The sequence below is a fragment of the Rhineura floridana genome, chromosome 12, assembly GCF_030035675.1.
Source record: "Rhineura floridana isolate rRhiFlo1 chromosome 12, rRhiFlo1.hap2, whole genome shotgun sequence".
Classification (NCBI taxonomy): domain Eukaryota; kingdom Metazoa; phylum Chordata; class Lepidosauria; order Squamata; family Rhineuridae; genus Rhineura; species Rhineura floridana.
The window spans coordinates 20483266-20503677 of record NC_084491.1 but is presented as its reverse complement, the minus strand read 5'-3'; the positions used below and the strand labels follow the sequence as shown (position 1 = coordinate 20503677).

Genomic DNA, 20412 nt, shown 5'->3' with positions numbered 1-20412 from the left:
ATAGGCCATGTCTATATTATCAGGGCCAGACATCTTTCAGTTACATGAGCCTCAAATTTTATTCACACAGGCAAAAAAAAGGAGTTATATGCAGGATTTTTAAAATATTTCATTTTTATTTTCAAAAGGGTAGAATCACAAAGTTGTAACAGTTGCCTTGCATAATTCCTGTGCTGTGTTTTCTGCTACTTTTTAATGTCTCAGGTCAAAAGAAGTAGTTATTCTTTTTCACATAGCTTGGGTGTGTTAGCACACCAAATCTTCATGTTACACAGTTCTGCTGGTATGCAAAAGTCAAACAGAACAATTTTTCATCTTCGAATAAATATTAAGTAAACACTTTGTCCAACTGCAAACAAGGAAAAAATACCTACAAACTGGATTTTTTTATAGGTGGCTGAAAGCAGTGGCATATTCAAGGATCCAGGTAGGTGAAATAGTAAAAGCTGTGGTGAAGTTGGCTAATGTGCCAACTCCAAGGCCAGACTTCTGAGATCACAGATTCCCAAAGAGAGTTTAGGAGTGTACCTGGCTTATTTTAACTTGGTTGATGACCCTAACTTACACATGACATTAAATATCAAATAGCTTTGCATTTAAACTGCAGATTTTGTTAACAGCTTGGAGCCAGGGGGAAGGAGAGAATGGCTGCTAGTTACGGCGATTGCACTGGGGATTAACTTTCCTCCTCTGCTATGGTTCTGAGAAAGAGAGGAAACTGCCATATACTATGTTAGACATTGGTCCATCTAGCTCAGTATTGTCACCACTGACTGGCAGTGGCTGTCCAGGATTTCAGCCAGAGTTCTCTCACCTGGAGATACTAGGAACTGAACCTGGAGGTGTCTGCATGCAAAGCAGATGCTCTGCCACTGAGCTGTGGACCTTCTGCCAAAAGATAGGGCTGAATCCAGCAAAGTCATCAGAAACGGATATTTGCATTTTGGCGGGTGGAGATGGGAAGAGATTTGGCCAGAGAGCTTTGGAAAGGAAATAGAGGTGTTAAAAATACACAAGGCTGACCCTATTTTTATCTATGAATTTTGGAAGGGTCTGACTGCTGGTTGTGGCTTTTAAGCTACAAAGGATGTTCAGCAATTGTATGGTTTAATGCTTTAATGCAAAGTGATTATCAGTTGCATTTTTAATGCAGACAAAACATTGAGCGTCTTGCCCAGCTAACCAGGAGCCCATTAAGACTAAGGGAGAGTTCAAACTGCATTGGTCAACTTGCATGTTTGAAACAGCCATGAGCAGGGGCTGGCATTGTTGAGCACCTGCTGACGCCCATGTCTGTGGCCCATCCTTGGAGCCTCCTTGCCCTGCTGTTCTTGCTTGCTGATGCTACCTGTTCACCTGCTGCCTTCAAATAAGCAAGCGAGGAGCACTAACTTTTGCATGCCTTCTCTCTCTCTCTGGGAGCTGGTGTGGGTTGGGCTTACAGGGAGAGGCAACTGGCAAACTGGGAGAATTGGGTGTGCGCTGAGAGCATCTTGCACGGAGTCCTCTGCGAACCTAAACAGGCACCAGCTGTGACCTAATGCCATATACAAAAGCTTTCAGATTGGATGTCACCTTGGGCACTGCACTTCAAGAAAAGAGGCCATTTGGAACTCAGGAAGCTGTCATAACTATATTCTACCTCTACTATCAGGCAGTATACCTCTGAGTACCAGTTACTGGGAATCGCAAGGGGGAAGAGTCCTTCAGTCAGATGCTGCTTGTGCACTTCATCTGGATGCTGGACTAGATGGGGCACTGACCTGATCCAGTAGGGCTCTTGTGCCCTTACCTTATGTATAGCAGGTCAGACTGTTTGGCCATCTAACCTAGTTTTGTCTGCTCTGACTAGCATCAGCTCTCTGAGATCTCAGGCAGAGGTCTTCCATAGCACCTGCTAACCCGATCCTTTGTTTTTAATTAGAGAGGCCAGGGATTGAGCATGAGCCCTTCTGCACACAAGACCTCAGCTCTGCCAGCAAGCTGAGGTTTCTTGACCACTCATTTTAGTGGAGGGTAGCTGAGTGCTAAATATCTAAGAGATGAGATAGATTCAGGAATGAACTGACCCAGGCAGACTGATCCTAAATCAGGCCCTAAGAACCCATGCAGTGGAGTAGGTTGAATGCTGCTAGAATTAGACTGCAGAGACTCGGGTTCAAATCTTCACTCAGCCTTGAGGATTTCTGGTTGATCCTGGGCCAATCACAACCTCTCAGAGCCCCTCTAGGCCAGGTGTGGTGACCCTTTGACCCTCCAGAAGTCACTGAACTATGGCTTCCATCATCCCTGGTCATTGGCGATGCTTGCAGGGAGTTGTAGTTCAGCAACAACTGGAGGGCCACAGGATTCTCCATCTCTGTTCTAGGCTGTCAGTATTTTGCGGGAGGGATTAAAGCACATATTGGGAAATGTAGTTTTGCACAATTAAAGTGAATCTCACCCTACTGCAACCAATCCACTTCAAAAAAGACTGATTTTTTTGTTAGAAAAGTGACAGGGAAATGCATTTAAAAGCATGGAATAAACACATGATTAACAGGGTATATGAACACCCTGCAAGAAAAATCAGAAGGAATGCGTATTGTCATACAAGACAAATCTGAAATAAGGCGGATATCATCTAACCTCCCACATAAGCTTTCTGCAAGCACAACAGGATGAATGCTCAATAAATATGTTGTCTGGAGGAACTCTTCCTGAAACTATCCCACAGTCTTATTGGAAGAAAAAAATAGAGGACCAAGCACATCCTGTATTCCTGGAACACAAGTCTTGTATAAAAATGCAATAAATTTAAAAGATGTATTTACGTGGTGGATTTTAAAAAGCAAGCATACTTGAGATCATGGCTTAAGTTCTCATATGAGCTTTATTAACTTGGTTCTGTTTTCAAGATGCTCTAAAACGAGGTTTCAGGCATGTCTTTCAAAAGGAACCCTTTGTTAAAAACATGGGGATGCAAAATCTACTCAACCCTGCACTTTTTCATAAAAGCATTCTCAGAGGATCAATGAAGCTAGCCGCCAGTGCCAATATTCGTGCTGGCTGACCCTTTAGACCCAGCAGTGGGTAATTTTTGGCCCTCGGCCTAATTTCAAAAGATTTGTGCAAGCCATCAGTTCAGACCTCTGACGAGTGATTTGTCCCTCTGGCAACTGAACAGGATGTAGGGGGGGAGAAGAGAGAGAAATGGGGATGGCCAAATCTCCCTTTTGGCTCTGGCAATGCCATCACTAGTCTACAACAGACCACCCCTGAGGACATGCAGACCTCAGCACACACACACCACTTTGGGAGAAAGTAAAAAATGCCACTTCTCGGGAAGCACTCGGAGGAGCCAGCAAGCAGAAGAGGTTAATGTCCGAGAGCCAGTGTAGTGTAGTGGTTAAGGTGTTGGACTATGACCTGGGGAGACCAAGGTTTGAATCCCCACATAGCCATGAAACTCACTGGGTGACCTTGGGCCAGTCATTGCCTCTCAGCCTCATGAAAACCCTATTCGTAGGGTCGCCATAAGTTGGAATTGAAGGCAGTACATTTACATTTCAGCCATTTCCTACAGCAGAAGGCTTCAGCTGCCAGAGGAAGAGTCTTGTTAACAAGTGGACCGTGAGCAGGGGAAGGGGCATCACCCAGGAGGAGGGAGGGAGAGGTGATTTTGTTTCAGTGGCATGCAGCCTGCAGCATGGAGGCGGAATTGCTGGTCAAGTGGTTGCGTAGATGTTTAGCAAAATCCACCTGGGTCTGGGAGAGGACTTGGTTGATGAGTGTCTTTGGCAACCATCCCTGGAAGGAAACAAAAGCAATGGATGGAAGAGCTGTGTTACATTTATTTATTTATTATTTGATTTATATCCCGCCCTTCCTCCCAGCAGAAGCCCAGGGCAGCAAATGGGACCTGCTGTATAACAGAGGTGTTGTCAACCCCCGAGGTCAGCAGGACATCACATGCTGTCAGAGGACGCACCTCCTCATGAGGACTGAGCATTCTCTGGCCACAGAATGCTAACCGTCCATTTGTTTGGGGCTGGGAGAATGCTGGGAACTAAACAGAGAGCCCCTAAAATTGACTGTTTCTGACCAGCTGTGCTACTGTGCTGGGAACTGTAGCTCTGTGAGGGATAAACTACATTTCCCAGGATTCCTTGTGGGAAGCCGTGTGCTTTAAATGTATGGTGTGGATGTAACCTAAACAAAATGGACCACCTAAGGATCTAAACCAAGCCTTTACAAATATTGAAATTAAAAAATTGGGCAAAGTAGTTTGCTAACTCCAGTATTAATTCAGGATGGAAAGATCTGTCTATTTCGGTTCTGTCAGTTTCTAACTTTTCTAATGTTAAATTCAGTTCTCTACATTTCTATAGCGATCTGCAATTTTTTTTTTAAATCTCATGAAAATTCACCATTTTAGTGCAAATTTCTCCAAATAAACACATTTTTGTGGGCAGTTTTGACAAAGGTACACATTTTTGCCAGCCATTGCACTTTATTTTCACCCATGTATTCATTTTTATGTACACTTTCTCCTAATATATGCAGTTTTGTAAATATTGTTTAGTTGGCGAATTGTATCCCAAAAGTCTAATAAATGTGAATTTCAAAGGATGGCTGTGTTTCGGTTTTCATATTGTTTCGGAAATTACAAATTTGAGAAATTCTGCTTGAAATGCAAACTGAGTCGAAATTCTCACCCATCCCCAGTATTAATATATATATATATAAATTTGTATTCTTTAATAGTTATCACATAAAACATAATTAAAACAAATATCTTCACCACATAACATATGTCATCATACGTGAAGATGAAAGGTTTGTACAATATACAGTCTCTTGTGTACATATATGTCTTAACATGAGAAGTTCACAATAAATACTTAATACAGAGACTTGGCTAAAGGTCAACTTAGCGAAGGACCATACGTGTTTCCACCTGTATCAGGTCTTCTTAAGGGGTCACTATTGAAAAATTTGTGCTGTATAATAATGCACTCCTTTTAGGTCCTACTTGTAGTTACTATAACCTATATGATATATTGTCTGAGCATCTGTCTTAATCTGGAAATCTAAGGCTAGTCAATAGATGTGTTCACTCCTTTCTATCAGCCTTTCTGGTTCAAACATTTCCTTGTACGCCAGCCAATTTTCAACAGTGGATGTCACCTAAGCCACTAAGTGCCACAACATCCCTGTAGCAGTAAATTCTTTGCTATGTATGGGTTTTGTGAAGAAAAGTGCTTTCCTTTGCCTGTCCTGAATCTGCTGCTAATGAGTTTCATGGAAGGACCTCTAGTGTTATGGAAAAGGAAAGGAGGAAAGACCCTCCCACACCATGTGTCCCACTTAAAAAAGCAAAGTTTTGAACCGGTGGATCACAGATGAGGCTGTATATATTCTGAGATTCTGAATAAGTTTAGACTTCAGCCCCTGGCCTTGAAACACCAGTGAAGGCTGCAGAGTCCAGGTGACTGATTAGATGGTTTGTAAGATGAAAGAAAGATCGCTTAGTTACAAGGCAAACATCCCTCAGCCATCTCAAAAATAAGGTAAGCACAACAATACTCCCACACCCTACTCACGAGACCTTTAGTGTTGTGGCACCAACCCTTTGGATTCCCTCCCCTTAAATATTAGATAGGCGCCATCTCTGTTATCTTTTCAGTGCCTGCTGAAGACCTTCCTCTTTCAGCAAGCCTTTTAAGTAGAGAGACCTTATCCCAGTCCGCATCTGTGTCGGAATTGCTTTTTAAGATCTATTTAAAACTTTTTAAAAATATGTTTTTTCAATGTGTTTTTAAAATGCTTTGTTTTAATATATTGTAATGTCTGTTTTTATGATGTTTTAGAGTGTTTTAGTGTTTTTGTTTGCCGTCCTGGGCTCCTACTGGGAGGAAGGGCGGGATGTAAATGTAATAAATAAAAATAATAACAACAGTGAGAATGCCACTGAAATTTCCTCCGTCCTCCTCTCTCCTTTCCACAAACACAATTTCTTTTCTCATTGATGGAGAATAGTTGGGGGGAGGGGGAAATGCAGGGGAATTCTTGGCACAGCACCACTGATCTTATTTGCCTATCATTTGTACAGTTCAAAGAATAAAAAAAACAGTGATAGTCCAAGAGGACACACAGCCCTAGACACTGGCTTAGCAATTTATGAAAATGGTACCAGTTAGTTGCATCACCAAGAAACAACCGTAACTCCACCATCCCTGGCAAGGAAAGAAGTCTGTGGTGAAACCAATTGATGCAGTGATTTAACACAGCCTACCATGTCCATGTACCTTCAAGTCGATGCTAAGAAGCCAGGTTAGTTTCGTTTGGGAAGGGTCGCCGGTGAGAGGCCGAAGAACCATACAGGTGGGACCGTTCTCAGCTCTGTAAAAGGATAGGAGTGCATCATCACATTAGCATATGGTAGCACATCAGCATGATATGCTTGCTTATTTATTTATAACTTGCATACCACTTTATATTTCAAGAAATCTCAAAGTGGTCTACATTTCAACAAACATCCATATTCGTTATATAAAAGTACAAATTCCACATTCAGTACAGCAGCTACTAGTGGCGGCTAGTGGCTCCATGTCAGTAGGGCAGTCTAATTCACTCTGGGTTTTACTCTGAACATTCAAGACGCTTTCAAGGGACATCTTCTTGAAAGTTGGGACTAAAACCCAGAGTGGATTCTACTGCCTCACTGACATGGAGCCACTAGCTGCCACTGGGCAGCTGCTACTACTACTACTAATAAAATGCCATATTTTAAGTAACATAAACAATAAGTCTCTAAACAATGTACATTATATATATATATATGCAATTGCAAGTTTGGCCATTTCAATACCATGCCCTAACAATCCTGCCTCTGAATTTACATGCAGAATTTCAAATAGATATGTGTAAAGCTGTTGTGTGGCTTCATGGTTAACTTTCCTTGGCCTAATCTGTTCTGTATATGCTTTGTTCTCTCTCAGTGATTCACTCACTGCCCTTGGATTTAATCTTTGCCTGGTTATGTGCTAGTCTGGAGGATTATGCTAGACTGATAGTGGAGTCTCATCAGCGTTGGTGAAGCCCAGGGCCTGCCTTCTTTGTGACTTAGAACTGATCATGATTTGAAATCTCCAAATGTTGTAAGATCTTTTTGCATTCCATTCAAGTAACTTTCCCTGTCTAATGAACTGGCATTCATGGTTATTAATGAATTTTTTAAATTAATTTTGTTAAATGCTACATGCTAAATTTTATAATACATTTATTGTGATGATATTCCCCATATTTAAATATTTCTTCTTCTTCTTCATCATCATTAATTATTATTATTATTAATGATTGATTGTGATTGATTGATTGATTAATTTCTGTCCCATCCTTCCTCGCAGAAGGAGCCCTGAGTGGCAAATAAAAGATAAAACACTAAAATCATCTTAAAAACATCTTAAAAATAAATCACCATCTTAAAAAGCATTTGAAAGGGGTGTAGGGGGAAAGCCCAGGTTACCCTGCTGTGCCATGGTAGAATCAGTTTGTAGTGTATTGGCCCTCCTGGCTTGCCATACTTATATCAACTCCCAGACACTGTGCTTTTAGTTTCTATTCCATATTACAAGCAGCAGCTTGCTGCATGGTTTTATTTTCCCCTTCATAAACTGTTTTATATTAAAGTTGTTTTTGTTTATGAATCCTCTGTCTGGCCGCCTCTTCACGATATTTTTCTTACTTGATCTCTTATACTAGATGTGGCCCTCCAGATGTCACTGAACAACAAATCCCCATCATCCAGGGTGATTGCCCTTGCTTGATAGGGCTGATGGCAGCTGTAGTCCAGCAACATCTGGAGGGCCGAAGGTTCCTCACTCATGTTTAATTCAGCCTTCACCAACCTGATGCCCTCCAAGACATTTTGGACTATACCTCCATCACCTGCAGCCAGCACAGTCTTATCACATACTGATAAGAAAGATGTGTATGTGACCTTGGGTATCTTTCCAGAAATGACAGCAGTAATTTTTCACATGGAATGATGTAATCTTACCCTGTAGAGCGAGTGTATGAATTGGCATCTTCTCTAATGAGAGATAAGGCCTTTTCTGTGGTGGCTCCACATTTTTGGAACTCCTAGCAGAGCTGTGGCATACAGCTACACTTCAGGCTTATTGGAAGGCCTTAAAGACCCGCTTGTTCCAATTGACCTTTCCTGAGTAACTTTCTGTCCCACTTGTTGCACAGAGGCTGGAATGCTTTTGTTGAAATGGAGTTCTGAGTTCACTTTTAACTTTGCGAGTCTGTTTTATCTTTTGTTTGAGTAATATTGAGTCATATCCAACTAGGTTATACTCAGAGTAGACCCACTGGAATGAATGGACCTAAGTTAGCTGTGTCTATTCATTTCAATGGGTTTACTCCACATAGGATTAGCATTGGGTACAACCCACTGACTTTTAATACTTGCAGGGGGTTTTATCGTTTGTAAGTTGCTTTGGACAGGCTTTGCATGGAAAAGTGGCATATGAATATAAGAACATTTTATTTATTTATTTTTATTGTCTGACATTTATATCCCGCCTTTCTTTCATCACGGAACTCAAGGCAGCACACATGTGGTTCTCCCATCCAGGCACTGACCAGATCCAGACCAGCTTAGCTTCAGCAAGGTGGTGGCCTCATGTGCCTTCAGAACACATAAGAACATAAGAAGGGCAGAGCTTGGAAAAGTTACTTTTTTGAACTACAACTCCCATCAGCCCCAGCCAGCATGACCACTGGATTGGGCTGATGGGAGTTGTAGTTCAAAAAAAGTAACTTTTCCAAGCTCTGAAGAAGAGCCTACTGCATTAGGCCACTGGCCCTTTTAGTCCAGCATCCTGTTCTCACAGTGGCCAACCAGATGCCCATGGGAAGCCCATGGGAAGCCCATGGGCCCATGATGCCCAAAGGAATATTGAAAATATTTTAAAATACTATAAAAATAAAAATAATGCCTGGAGCTGGCCTAACTAAATAAGCCTAGAAATAGCAATTGCCTGGGACAGCCCAATTCTTTTGAGGTGGGGGCACCCTCATTTGTGACCCTTGAGGCACACCCCTAGGATCCTCTGCAATTTTACAGAGCCTGCTGGTGCTCTACCTTGTGGTCATGGACATTCCACCAGTCTCTGCTGGTCTCTTGTGCCTGATCTGCTAATGCCAGAATCATCCTACTACCAGGGGTACCCAACTTGGTGTCTTCCAGATGTTGATAGACTACAGCTCTCAACATCATCTCTGACCATTGGGCATGTTGACTGCAGCTGAACTATAGTCCAACAACATCTGGAGACCACCACGTTGCCAACCCTGATCTACACAAATTAAGTAAAGGTGAAGGCAATTAAAAGCGGGGGGACTCTACCTGATAACACCTTTTTGTTCAGGCATTGCTGCGTAGGTGGTAGACATGCCAGCTAGAACACATGTCGAACCACGCCTCTTGGAACAGCGGACGCTCACAAAGTCTCGTGGCCCAACTATGTTGCCAGGGGTCGGTGCTGCAGTTTCATGAGTGATCACAGTGTCTGTGCCGATCTTCTGCAAGATCTACAAGGAAGATGGCCAGTAAAAACAAAGCGTTGTCAGTTTGCGTACAGAGATATTTATTGCATTTTATTTCTTTTATTTGAAGAGAGTTACTGCTGTGCACAACAAAGTCCCTTCCTCTCTCTCTTTTGAAGAGATCACAGTGCTGATTTCCTTAGGAAGGGGAGAGGCACGACAGAAAAGGAGATTGCCTTTGCTCCTGAAAGGTGATCAATACTGCCAACACTGGCAGCATTTGTTTGGTGGTGTGCATACAGTGCATAGGGGCCACCAAGCAGCCCCAAGTGCATAAGAGTGGCTCAAAAGATGTAGTGATGGCCACCAACTTGGTTTAGACAAATTAATGGAGGATAAGACTATCCAAGGCTACTAGCCGTGATGGCTAGGTTCTGCCTCCACTGTCAGAGGTGGTATGCTGTCAGTTTGATCTAGCAGGTCTCTTTGTATGTCCTTAGAATGTAGGATTGGGTGTAGTCAATTACCAACTGCACCCTACAAGCTGTACAAGTGGGATAACCTGCACATACAATTGCTCATCTATGTCTGCATTATTACATATCAGATTCTACCACAAGAGTTTGAAATTGCCCAACAGAACTGCACAAAGACCGAGTCAGATGCAACAAATTTAGACTCATATTTTACACTTGTGGCACGCTGAGGTTAGCTCATTAATTAGCACAATGCTAGCATTCTATTTGCTATTGTTTAATCACTGGGAGCCAGCCACCCTATTGTTATTCTGTTAATCATCCAGAGATTTTTCGGTAAATCCACTTTATTGTTATTCTGTTAATCATCCAGAGATTTTCCAGTTAATCCTAATCTACCTTCTGCTATCTCTACTCTACAAGGTACTGTTGCTACTAACAGCTACAAAAGATCCCAATCAGGCAAAATGTGTGCTTCATATTCCTTGCAGAGTTGAATGCATAACCCATTAGTATAGTCTCCCTTTCCTGGGCATGCATTTTTGTCCATGTTTACCTTGATTTCTTTGACATTTGGGTTCCATTCTCCCATCTGCTCCATCCTTTCCACTAACTCGCTATAGACACAGTCCAGGGGTTGATCAACCACCACTTCTAGCCGGAATACTTTCCCCACATCTGGGAGTACTTTGCTCAAGACTTTGTCACCATTCTCCTGCAGGAAAAAAGGGCCTAAAGTGTTAGGACCACTGGCCTGCATAAATGAACACACAACAGCTAAGAATGTTCTTAGGTGAATATAACTCATATGACCACATTCCCCATTGATAATCTCCCAACTGGACCTTTCCAATGTGCTCTGCATGGGGTTGAAAGCTATTCAGAAGCTGGTCCAGAATGTGCTAGTGAGATTGATGGCTGACGCAAGGAAGGGGTCATAACTCAGCACTAGAGCACATGCTTTACATGCAAAAGGCCTCCAGTGCAATCCCTGGCATCTCTAGGTAGGGCTGGGAAAGACATGTCTGAAACCATAGAGCTACTGCCAGTCAGCATGTGGACCAGGAATGAGGAACCTGTCATTTTGCAGATGGGTTTTGGACTCCAACTCCCATCAGCCCCAGCCAGCATGGCCAATGGTCAGGGAGGATGGGAGTTGAGGTCCAGCAACATCAGGAGAGCACCAAGTTTGGCTACTGCTGAATTAGTGGAGCAGGCCCTACAAGTGCAACCTAAGTAGAATTACATCAGTGGGACCAAAATATTTGCTTTTTTTAAAAGGGTGAGAAGACAGGGAAGAGATGGGGAAGGATAAACAGAATGAGGCCCATTTCAAGCATAAAGTTGTTGTTTTCCATAGAGGAACAAGCCACAACAAGCCACTGGCTTGTGCAATGCCCTCATTTCTTTCATGCCCATGAGAAGAAGATCAGAAGGATCTGTTTTCAGCTTTAAATAAACCACATTTCCTGCTGACATTCACACTCAGAGAACTGTAGTTTGTTTAAACCTTGGTTTGCAAACACACCTGGATTGGAAACCATGGATTTATCCTGGCTTGTTCTCACTAACTGTAATTTAAACCAGGGAACCAGTGGACTTCCAGATGTTGTTGGACTACAACTCCCACCATCCCTGACCATCGGCTTTGTTGGCTAGGGCTGATGAGAGCTGGAATCCAACATCATCTGCAGGGCCACAGGTTCCCTATCCCTGGTTTACACACAGCTCTGCAGAGTTCAGATATAACATCTGGAGTACATCAGGTTGACTACCCCTGCGCTAACTGAAGAGCAGTGCTGACATCTGCCCTGAGCCTTTGCAACTGAAGAAAAAGGAAGTATCAGATAAGAAACCCATCAACAGTGCAGCAAGCCTACCATCACTGTCTCTGTTTTCCAGTCATTCTGTTCTCCAAGAATATTAAGTGATTTCTGGAGCGCCTCCTCTCCTTGCTTGATATAGGACATCTCCATTTCATTGAAGTGGTTTTCTTCCAGTCTAGAACCTGTAAGGTTGGATTAGGGTATTTTAAAAAAAACAACTTCTTGTTTTCAATGACTGCCGCAAACCAGAGATTTTTGCCACCCAAAAAGAAAAGGGCAAACCTTGTCCAACAAGAATCATGCCTTGTTACGATACTTACTTAGCAAAGAGCTCCTTCTGCGCACATGATTGATCCACTTGCTGGAACCAGGCCTGGTAAGTACACATTTATTTATCTCCTGGACAATTGCAACAGCAGCTTGTCTCTTCAAGCCTAAGGAGAGGAAAGCATTATAGGCATGAAAAAGGGACCCGGAACATGATCATGGAAACCGTACTTGAATCCATAGAAGCAGGCCTTCTCAGAGGTCCAGAGACACATGGGCCATTTCCAGCTTTTGAGGCCCCAGTCATTATAAAAATAACTTTAAAATGACATGAAAACCAAATAATGCACCAAAAAAAGAGTGTGTGGTATATATAATCAGCTGATCTGAGAGGACACATTCATCACGGTCTAATCTTGTGGCATCAAAAGCAATAGTATACTGTACTTTTATTAATACTGAGGACCATTTTCAACTTGTTCACATGACAAACCCTATATCACTTAAAAGAATCAAATCTTTTCCCAATCACATTTCTTATTTGCTTACGTTAGCAGCTCGAGGTTAAGAGAATGTGTCACATTTTGATTGGATCAGCATGCAAACAAGTTGCAAAACTAATCAAATGCAAAAAAAGGGGGGAGAAAAAAGAGCCGGTGTCTAAACGTGAGGCCCCCTTTGAGCTTGAGGGCCAGTGCTTCCCCCCTCCACCCTAAAATTAGCCCTGTGCAGAAGAAGGGAATAGCTGCCAGTGGTTTTCCCTGCAAAAAAAAGTGTACCTGTTGGTCTGGTGTTCATCAGCATTGCAGAAAGGGGTAATGCCAAGAAATGACTCTTACATTGAAGATAATTCGGTGAGAACCCTGAGGCACCTTCTAGAAGGTGAAAGGGGGCTTCCTCAGACCTATCCATCAAAGCCTCAAGGCCAGATGCTGGGTACAGGAGCCCTCCTTGAGGACTGCCCAGATCACAGACTCAATGCCTCAAGGCTGGAGTCGGGGGTGAGAGGGACATGATTCCCTAGGCACAGTTAATGTGCCAGCAATGAAAGCCGGGAGTAGCTAGTTCACTACTCTGCAGCCTTGAGCCAAGGTTACTCGCTCAAAAATCAGAGCTACTGGAGTTAAGTTTCATAGCACTCAGATTTATAGGAGTCCACACTGATCTTTTAAAATTATCCAGGTCCCCTTCACAGATCTCAATCTCAAGGCTTGGCTTAAATCCAGTTTTCATTTTCTATCATTGGTTTTAATTGGTCTAATGTGCTTCAATTCATTAATTGGCATTAATAAATGTTGCCCGTTCTTAATCCATAGGCTTGTGTCTGCCTCATCATTTTGGGTGGGTCTGGGTGCAAAAGGGTAATGCCAAGAAATGACTCTTACATTGGAGCACAGAGTGCACTGCACTTCCATCTGGTAAGAAATTAGGAGTACTGGGTTGTATTCACTTAAGTCCTTCTAAGAGTAGACCCACTGAAATTAATAAACCTAAGATAGTCATGCCTGTTACCATCAATCGGTCTACTGTGTGTAAGGCTAGCATCGAATACTACCTCCTGTTTGGATTTTTTATGGTCTAAAGCAGAATTCTTGAAGTCCCCAGATGTTGTTGGACTACAACTCCCATCATCCCAGTCAGTTTTAGCCAAATTGTCAGGGATGGAACCCAAGATTAAAGAACAAAGTTTTAAAGCACTGCCTGCACATGTATCCATTTGAAAATGTGTTTGTTTATTATCTTAAAAACAAGATAATAAGCATGCATCTTTTTGGGGGGGCTGTAGTAGCAAAACTGCTCTGGAAATAGTAATTTGTGACATCATAGTGGAAAGCCAATCAGCACAAAGCACTGCTGAATTGGCTACAAAGTGGGAGAACTTGTTTTCCTCGCTCCTCCTGCTCGATCTTAAAGAGCACATTGTACAACATCTGGAAAAGGCATGTCCACTGCAGACACACCAGTAAATAATGTACCTCCTGTAGACACCTGTTTATTCCCAGCCTTCCATAAAAAACAAAATGAATTTAATTGAATCATTGTCATGCAGATAACACATCAGATCAATCAGAGTGCTATACACACTGACCTATGACTATAGCAGCTTTTAAAACTAGCAAATATTGTGTGAAAGCCGAGCCCACAGATCCTCTGGAAAGGACAGAGTTCGTGACAATATAAATAGGGGGTGGGGAACCTACAGTCCCCACCATCTGTGATCCTCAGTCATGCTGGTTGAAGCCGACGGGAGTCAAAATCCAACAACATCTGGAGGGCCACGGCCTGGTTCCCCAACCCTGAGTCATAACCTTTATACAGATGCTGGGGAAATGAGACCCTCGTTTCATGCAGCCAGCAGAAATGGAGCGGCAGACAGAGAAAGAGAGATTTTCACAATGCTGAAAACTCTGCCCACTTCCGCCACTGCTGACAGTCAGCTACATTCACACACATTCCCCTGAGTCAACGGCCCTCCGTAAGAAATAAAATCCCAGACCCCTCTTCTACTGTGAGCAGCTATATTTTGGATGGGCTGCAGCTCAGTGGCAGAGCACCTGCCTTGCCTGCAGAAGGTCCCAGGTTCAATCCCCGGCATCTCCAGGTAGGGGATCTGGAGAACCGCTGCTAGTCAGTGTAGACAATACACTGAGCTAGTTGGACCTCGTTGGCCACTGTGACAACGGAGTGCTGGGCTAGACGGGCCACTGGCCTGATCCAGCAGGCGCTTCTTACGTTCTTACAGCCAATGGTCTGACTTGGTATAAGGCAGCATCCTATGTTGCAACACCCTACACGCCCATGTTGGTAGCATTTTGCTTTGGCGGTACTTTAGAAACAACCATTTATGTTGTTATTATTTGTACAAGCTTGCATAAAATGTGCATACGCTAATTTATATGCCTAGATACCCCTGGGAAATTAGGATAGCGGAAGGGCTAGCATCTCAGCAGCATGGCGCTTTGCAGTGCACTCAACTCCCCTCGAAGGCTACGCTGGATGAGATGAGCAAATCGTTTAACCTAGTAGCAGGCAGCTGCCAGAGCTTGGAAAAGTTACTTTTTTGGAACTACAACTCCCATCAGCCCCAGCCAGCATGGCCACTGGATTGGGCTGATGGGAGTTGTAGTTCAAAAAATGTCCCTGTGCATGTTTGTGGCAAAGGGGAAGGGATGTAGCTCAGGGGTAGAGCATCTGCCTTCCCTGCAAAAGGTCTCAAGTTCAATCTCTGACATCCCCAGATAGGATGGTACTGAACTAGAGGGACCAACAGTCCAAAGCAGTATATGGTAGCTTCCTATGCGTCCCTAACCTTAATCCACACATGCACACCTTCTGCTATATCTGGCAGCGTGGGATGTACTGGACTGTCAAGCTAGGACTGGGGAGACCCAGCGTCCAATCCCCGCTCAGCTCTGAAGTTCACTGGGTGACCTCGGGCCAGTCCCTATCATTCTCAGCCTACCTTAACTCGCAGGGATGTTGTGGAGACGCAACGTGTCAAGGGAGATAGGAACATAGGAAGTTGCCTTATACTAGAAGAATGGTCCATCTAGCTCAGTATTGTCTACACTGACTGGCAGTGGCCCTCCAGGGTTTTAGGCAGGAAGTCTATGCCTGAAGGTGCCGGGGATTGAACCTCGGACCTTCTGCATGCAAGGCAGATGAGCTACCACTGAGCTACCTTCCCCATGTACACTGCCTGGGAAGAACGGTAGGAATCTATACATGCCATAATAAGTAATCAGCCAACCTAACCCCACCAGCCATCAAATGCCGCCTTATCTCCACTAGCAATAATAATAATAACAACAACAACAACAACAACAATAATATGCAGCTGCTGTTATGGTTGTCCTTACCCATTGTGCTGTGCAGGTGTCTGTAGGAGATGCCGGCACACAGCTTGAAAGTCGCTGGCAGCATCGCAGCAGTCGGCAAAAGCGGCGAACGATCCCGGCTTCCTTGTACCTCTGAGACTCTGTGCGGCTGTTTTGCTGGTGCCTTCTGCACTCCCCTGCCTTAAATAGGCCCGATGAAGGATGATGGTTTGTCAGCAGCGAGATAAGAAGAGACATCACTTACAGCAGGCTGGCTGACACCAAGGACAAGCCCCTCACCTCATGAGCTGGCAGGGCGGTGGGGGCCGGAGGGTGGAAGGCGTGGGTCTTGCAAGAGGAAGACCACCCCCACCCGGCAGAGGGCGGGCTGCACGGGCTGAAAATCTTGTAAGCCAGGAAGCCTGCGTCGAAGGTTGCCAGCTGCTTTCCTGGCAGGGTTGCTGAGCTTTTTCAACAGCGAACAAACCAATTCAGCCGCGGAAGCTTTTCCTTTCACTCCGCCGGCTGAGCGTCTGCTTCTTGTGCAATCAGGCCCAGCGCCCTGCTGGGATGAAAGGACAGCTGGCATCGGACATAGCGGGGGCGGCTGGTGCCCACTGGGAAAGCAGGGAGCCCAAGGGTAGGTGGCGCCAGGGCCAATCCGACCGGCAAAGTCCACACATTCCAGTTTTGCCCCCGTCCTTTTCCTTGATGAGTTCTACAAAGGCAATCCTGAGACTAAGGAAGAGGAAGATGACAGCCAGGGCCACCCCCTTGATTGGTTGCAAGCAAGAAGGCAGGCAGGTGGGAGCCACTGAGGCTGATGGGGCGGCTCCCCATTTGCCCTAAGGGAGCAGCCTCCAGCAGCAGGTCAAATGCTTCCACAGGAGCTCCTGAAGCATCCTTCTGTCAAGGATGCTGTGCTGTAAGATCCCTATCTTGAGCCAAGGGATGGTCTGGATGACCTCCAAGGTCCCTTCAGCCACAAAGATTCTATGATTCTATTCTATCTATGGTGTTGTGGGCAGAGTGTTGAACTGTGAGAGGAGCGACCCAGGGTGCAGATCTCCATGCATCCAGGAAATGCTCTGGGTGTTACACAATAAACACAAGGTTAGGGCCAAACTGCAAGGAGATGCTAAATGTGTCTTTTGGAAACATGTCAGGGTTTTAAAAAATAATAATAGCAGGCATGGGGAGGGGATGGCTTTCATCAGGATGGCAGCCTGCAGTGGGGAAGGTTGGCCTTTCCCTCTCCACCGGTGATCCTGACAATAAATGCAGTATATCAGTTACTTGCCAGCCTAGGCTGACACTCCCATGGCAGGTCCCCCACAGTCAGGCCTAACAGCAGCTGGGGAGCTGTTTGCGGGAGCACATGAAGATTTTGGGTATGGAGTTTCTCCATTTCCCCTGCACAACTTTTAAAGATACAGAAGACGTCTTGGAGGCCAGGCCTGGCAACCAAGAGGTCTTCTGTATCTTTAAAAGTTGTGCAGGGGGGAAGGGAGAATTCCACCTTGTGGTTTTTCCCATTACAGTGTTGCAAGCACACCTGCACTTGGCTGACTTTCTCTTCTCCTAAAGATACAGGATGAGTCTCAGGCCCTGAACCTGGCAACCCTAGTTGTGCAACAAGGTGGGCTCAGCTTAGCCTGATGCAGAAGCTATGCTCCACCCATTTCAAGAACCCATGGAGGGGAAACGGGGCTGCATGATCTGGCCCCGGCCCCCCATCTCAGCAAATTCCATACCCAAGAACTTCATGTGCTTCCGCAAACAGCTCCCCAGCTGCTGTTAGGCCTGCCTGTGGGGGACCTGCCATGGGAGGTTAGCGGGGGCAGCTGAGGTTAACTCATTAATTAGCACAATGCTAGCATTCTATTTGCTATTGTTAAATCACTGGGAGCTGCTATTGTTAAATCACTGGGAGCCACTTTTAATCATCCAGAGATTTTCCAGTAAATCCTAATCTACCTTCTGCTATCTCTACTCTACAAGGTACTTTTGCTACTAATAGCTACAAAAGATCCCAATCAGGCAAAATGTGTGCTTCATATTCCTTGCAGAGTTGAATGCATAACCCATTAGTATAGTCTCCCTTTCCTGGGAATGCATTTTTGTGCGTGTTTACCTTGATTTCTTTGACATTTGGGTTCCATTCTCCCATCTGTTCCATCCTTTCCACTAACTCGCTATAGACACAGTCCAGGGGTTGATCAACCACCACTTCTAGCCGGAATACTTTCCCCACATCTGAGAGTACTTTGCTCAGGACTCACCATTCTCCTGCAGGAAAAAAGTGCCTAAAGTGTTAGGACCACTGGCCTGCATAAATGAACACACAACAGCTAAGAATGTTATTAGGTGCATATATCCACAATACCTGTTGGAACGCCTCCCCCGATATGAAACTGCCCGTACACTATGCTCAACGTCGAAGACCCTCCTCCGAGTGCCTACTCATAGGGAAGCTCGGAGGGCGGCAACACGAAAAAGGTCTTTTTCAGTGGTGGCCCCCGAATTGTGGAACACCCTCCCAGAGGAGATACGCCTGGCGCCAACGTTACTATCTTTTCGGTGCCAGGTTAAAACTTTCCTCTTCGCCCAGGCATTTTAATTATTTTAATCATGTTGCATTTATTGGAAGTGTTTTAATTCTTAATATTTTGTACTTTTAAATTGTGTTTTTATATTGTATATGCTTATGTATTTTTAATGTTGTTTTTGTTCTTGTGAACCGCCCAGAGAGCTTTGGCTATGGGGCAGTCTATAAGTTTAATGAAATAAATAAATATCTCATATGACCACATTCCCCATTGATAATCTCCCAACTGGACCTTTCCAATGTGCTCTGCATGGGGTTGAAAGCTATTCAGAAGCTGGTCCAGAATGTGCTAGTGAGATTGATGGCTGACGCAAGGAAGGGGTCATAACTCAGCACTAGAGCACATGCTTTACATGCAAAAGGCCTCAAGTGCAATCCCTGGCATCTCTAGGTAGGGCTGGGAAAGACATGACTTTCTCTTCTCCTAAAGATACAGGATCAGGATCAGGCCCTGAGCCTGGCAACCCTATGCACAACATCCACCAGAAGCCCTGCTGTAGCAGAAGAGGTACCCAGTACAAACCAGCCTGCCACGTCGGAGCACCGCAATTGTGCAGAGCCCCGGTCTGTGGCATAATCAGGCCACTTTTGGTTTAGACAAAAGGCAAGAAAGAGGCGAGAAGACATGAAGCGCATAAAATGATGCATGGTGGCTGCTTCCCCTCGGGACTGGGGAGGCAGAGGCAGGGAGCCCAGACATTACGGGGAGCCTGAGCTGGCGACAGGTGGAGCCAGCACATTCTAGTTTTGTCCTTCCTGAGTTCTACAAGGACAACACAGACTGAGGAGGAGGAGGAAGCTGACAGCCAGGGCCAGCCCCTGGGACTGGTTATAAGCAAGACTCGCAGGCAAGGGTAGACTGAGGTTGGTGGGGCCCCACTAACCCCAATGAACAAGCCTCCATTGCATGATATGGAGAAGGCTAACAGTAAAAAAAATTTTTTGGCTCTGTCTCATAAAACCAGACCTCAGGGACATCCAATAGTGTAGTGGCAAATTCAGAAGTGCAGGGTCCCTTCATGTTTGTCACAGCCACGCCCCCCTCCCTTTTTGCTGCTGGGCTGAGAATGAGATCCTTGTTAATGCCTTCTCCCACCACAACAGATATCCCCAGGAGCCAGTAAGTGCTCAAGGGGAGAGTGCTGGCTGCTGAGAAGAGTCTTCTCAATGCCTGACTCACCTCCTTTCACTCTGACTGGCTCCAATCAGCGGGAAAGGACAAGGAAGCACATTAGAAGACTCTTCTCAGTGGCTAACCCACTCCCCTTTCATGCTGATTGGCTTACAGGATGTTCCCCTTTTGTGATGATTGTCTCACAGGATGCTGAAGATATTGGGACCCTGCTGGTCCCAAAATAGTAAAGAGTCTAAGACCCCCTGAGACCCTGGACGACTACACCTGGACTTCCAATGAAGCTGAAAGTTGGCAGATTCAGGACAGATAAAAGAAAGTCCTTCTTCACACAGTGCCTAAACTGTGGAATTCACTCCCACAACTTGGTTGGCTTTCACAGACAAATTCATGGGAGATGAGGCTACCAGTGGGTACTAACCCTGATGGAAATATTTTACTCCATAGGCAGAGGCAGCATGGTTCTGACTACCAGTTGCTGGAAATCGCAGGAAGGGAGAGCGCTCTTGAGCTCTGTGGGCTTTCCACTGGAATCTGGGTGGCCCCTGTTAAGAACAGGATACTGGACTTGATGGGGCACTTGCCTGATCCAGCAGGCTCTTCTTGTGTTCGAGAAGTCTTAACATAAGGACTGGACTCCAACTCCCATCAGCCCCAATCTGCATGACCAGGTGTCAAGGATGATGGGAACTGTAGTCCAGCAATATCTGGAGGGCTCCAGGTTCCCCACTGTTGTCTTAACAAA

The 20412-nt window shown here is 44.9% G+C and overlaps 1 protein-coding gene across 2 annotated transcripts; it reads right to left on the bottom strand.

The window, feature by feature from the left end:
- Window positions 1–156: 156 nt before the first annotated feature.
- On the bottom strand, window positions 157–16245 carry STAR (steroidogenic acute regulatory protein). Of its 2 annotated transcripts, none has more exons than XM_061592521.1 (7): window positions 15970–16245; window positions 12163–12276; window positions 11897–12024; window positions 10573–10731; window positions 9401–9585; window positions 6278–6384; window positions 157–3789 (listed from the first exon to the last, which is right to left on the bottom strand). In XM_061592521.1, exons 1-7 carry the CDS (start codon window positions 16031–16033, stop codon window positions 3728–3730), a joined length of 819 nt encoding a protein of 272 aa, XP_061448505.1. In that variant the 5' UTR covers window positions 16034–16245; the 3' UTR covers window positions 157–3727. The 2 variants fall into 2 exon arrangements, with proteins under 2 accessions (XP_061448505.1, XP_061448504.1); XM_061592520.1 differs by having other exon boundaries at window positions 6291–6384.
- Window positions 16246–20412: the final 4167 nt, after the last annotated feature.

Bases quoted from the DNA above. Each gene is read 5' to 3' on its own strand.
- STAR (XM_061592520.1), bottom strand. From the start codon at position 16,033: ATGCTGCCAGCGACTTTCAAGCTGTGTGCCGGCATCTCCTACAGACAC. The intron at 12,277-15,969 runs GTAAGGACAACC...TCCTCTCCTTAG, and splicing joins ACACCTGCACAGCACAATGG to GCTTGAAGAGACAAGCTGCT. The intron at 6,385-9,400 runs GTAGAGTCCCCC...ATCCTTTTACAG, and splicing joins GAACAAAAAGGTGTTATCAG to AGCTGAGAACGGTCCCACCT.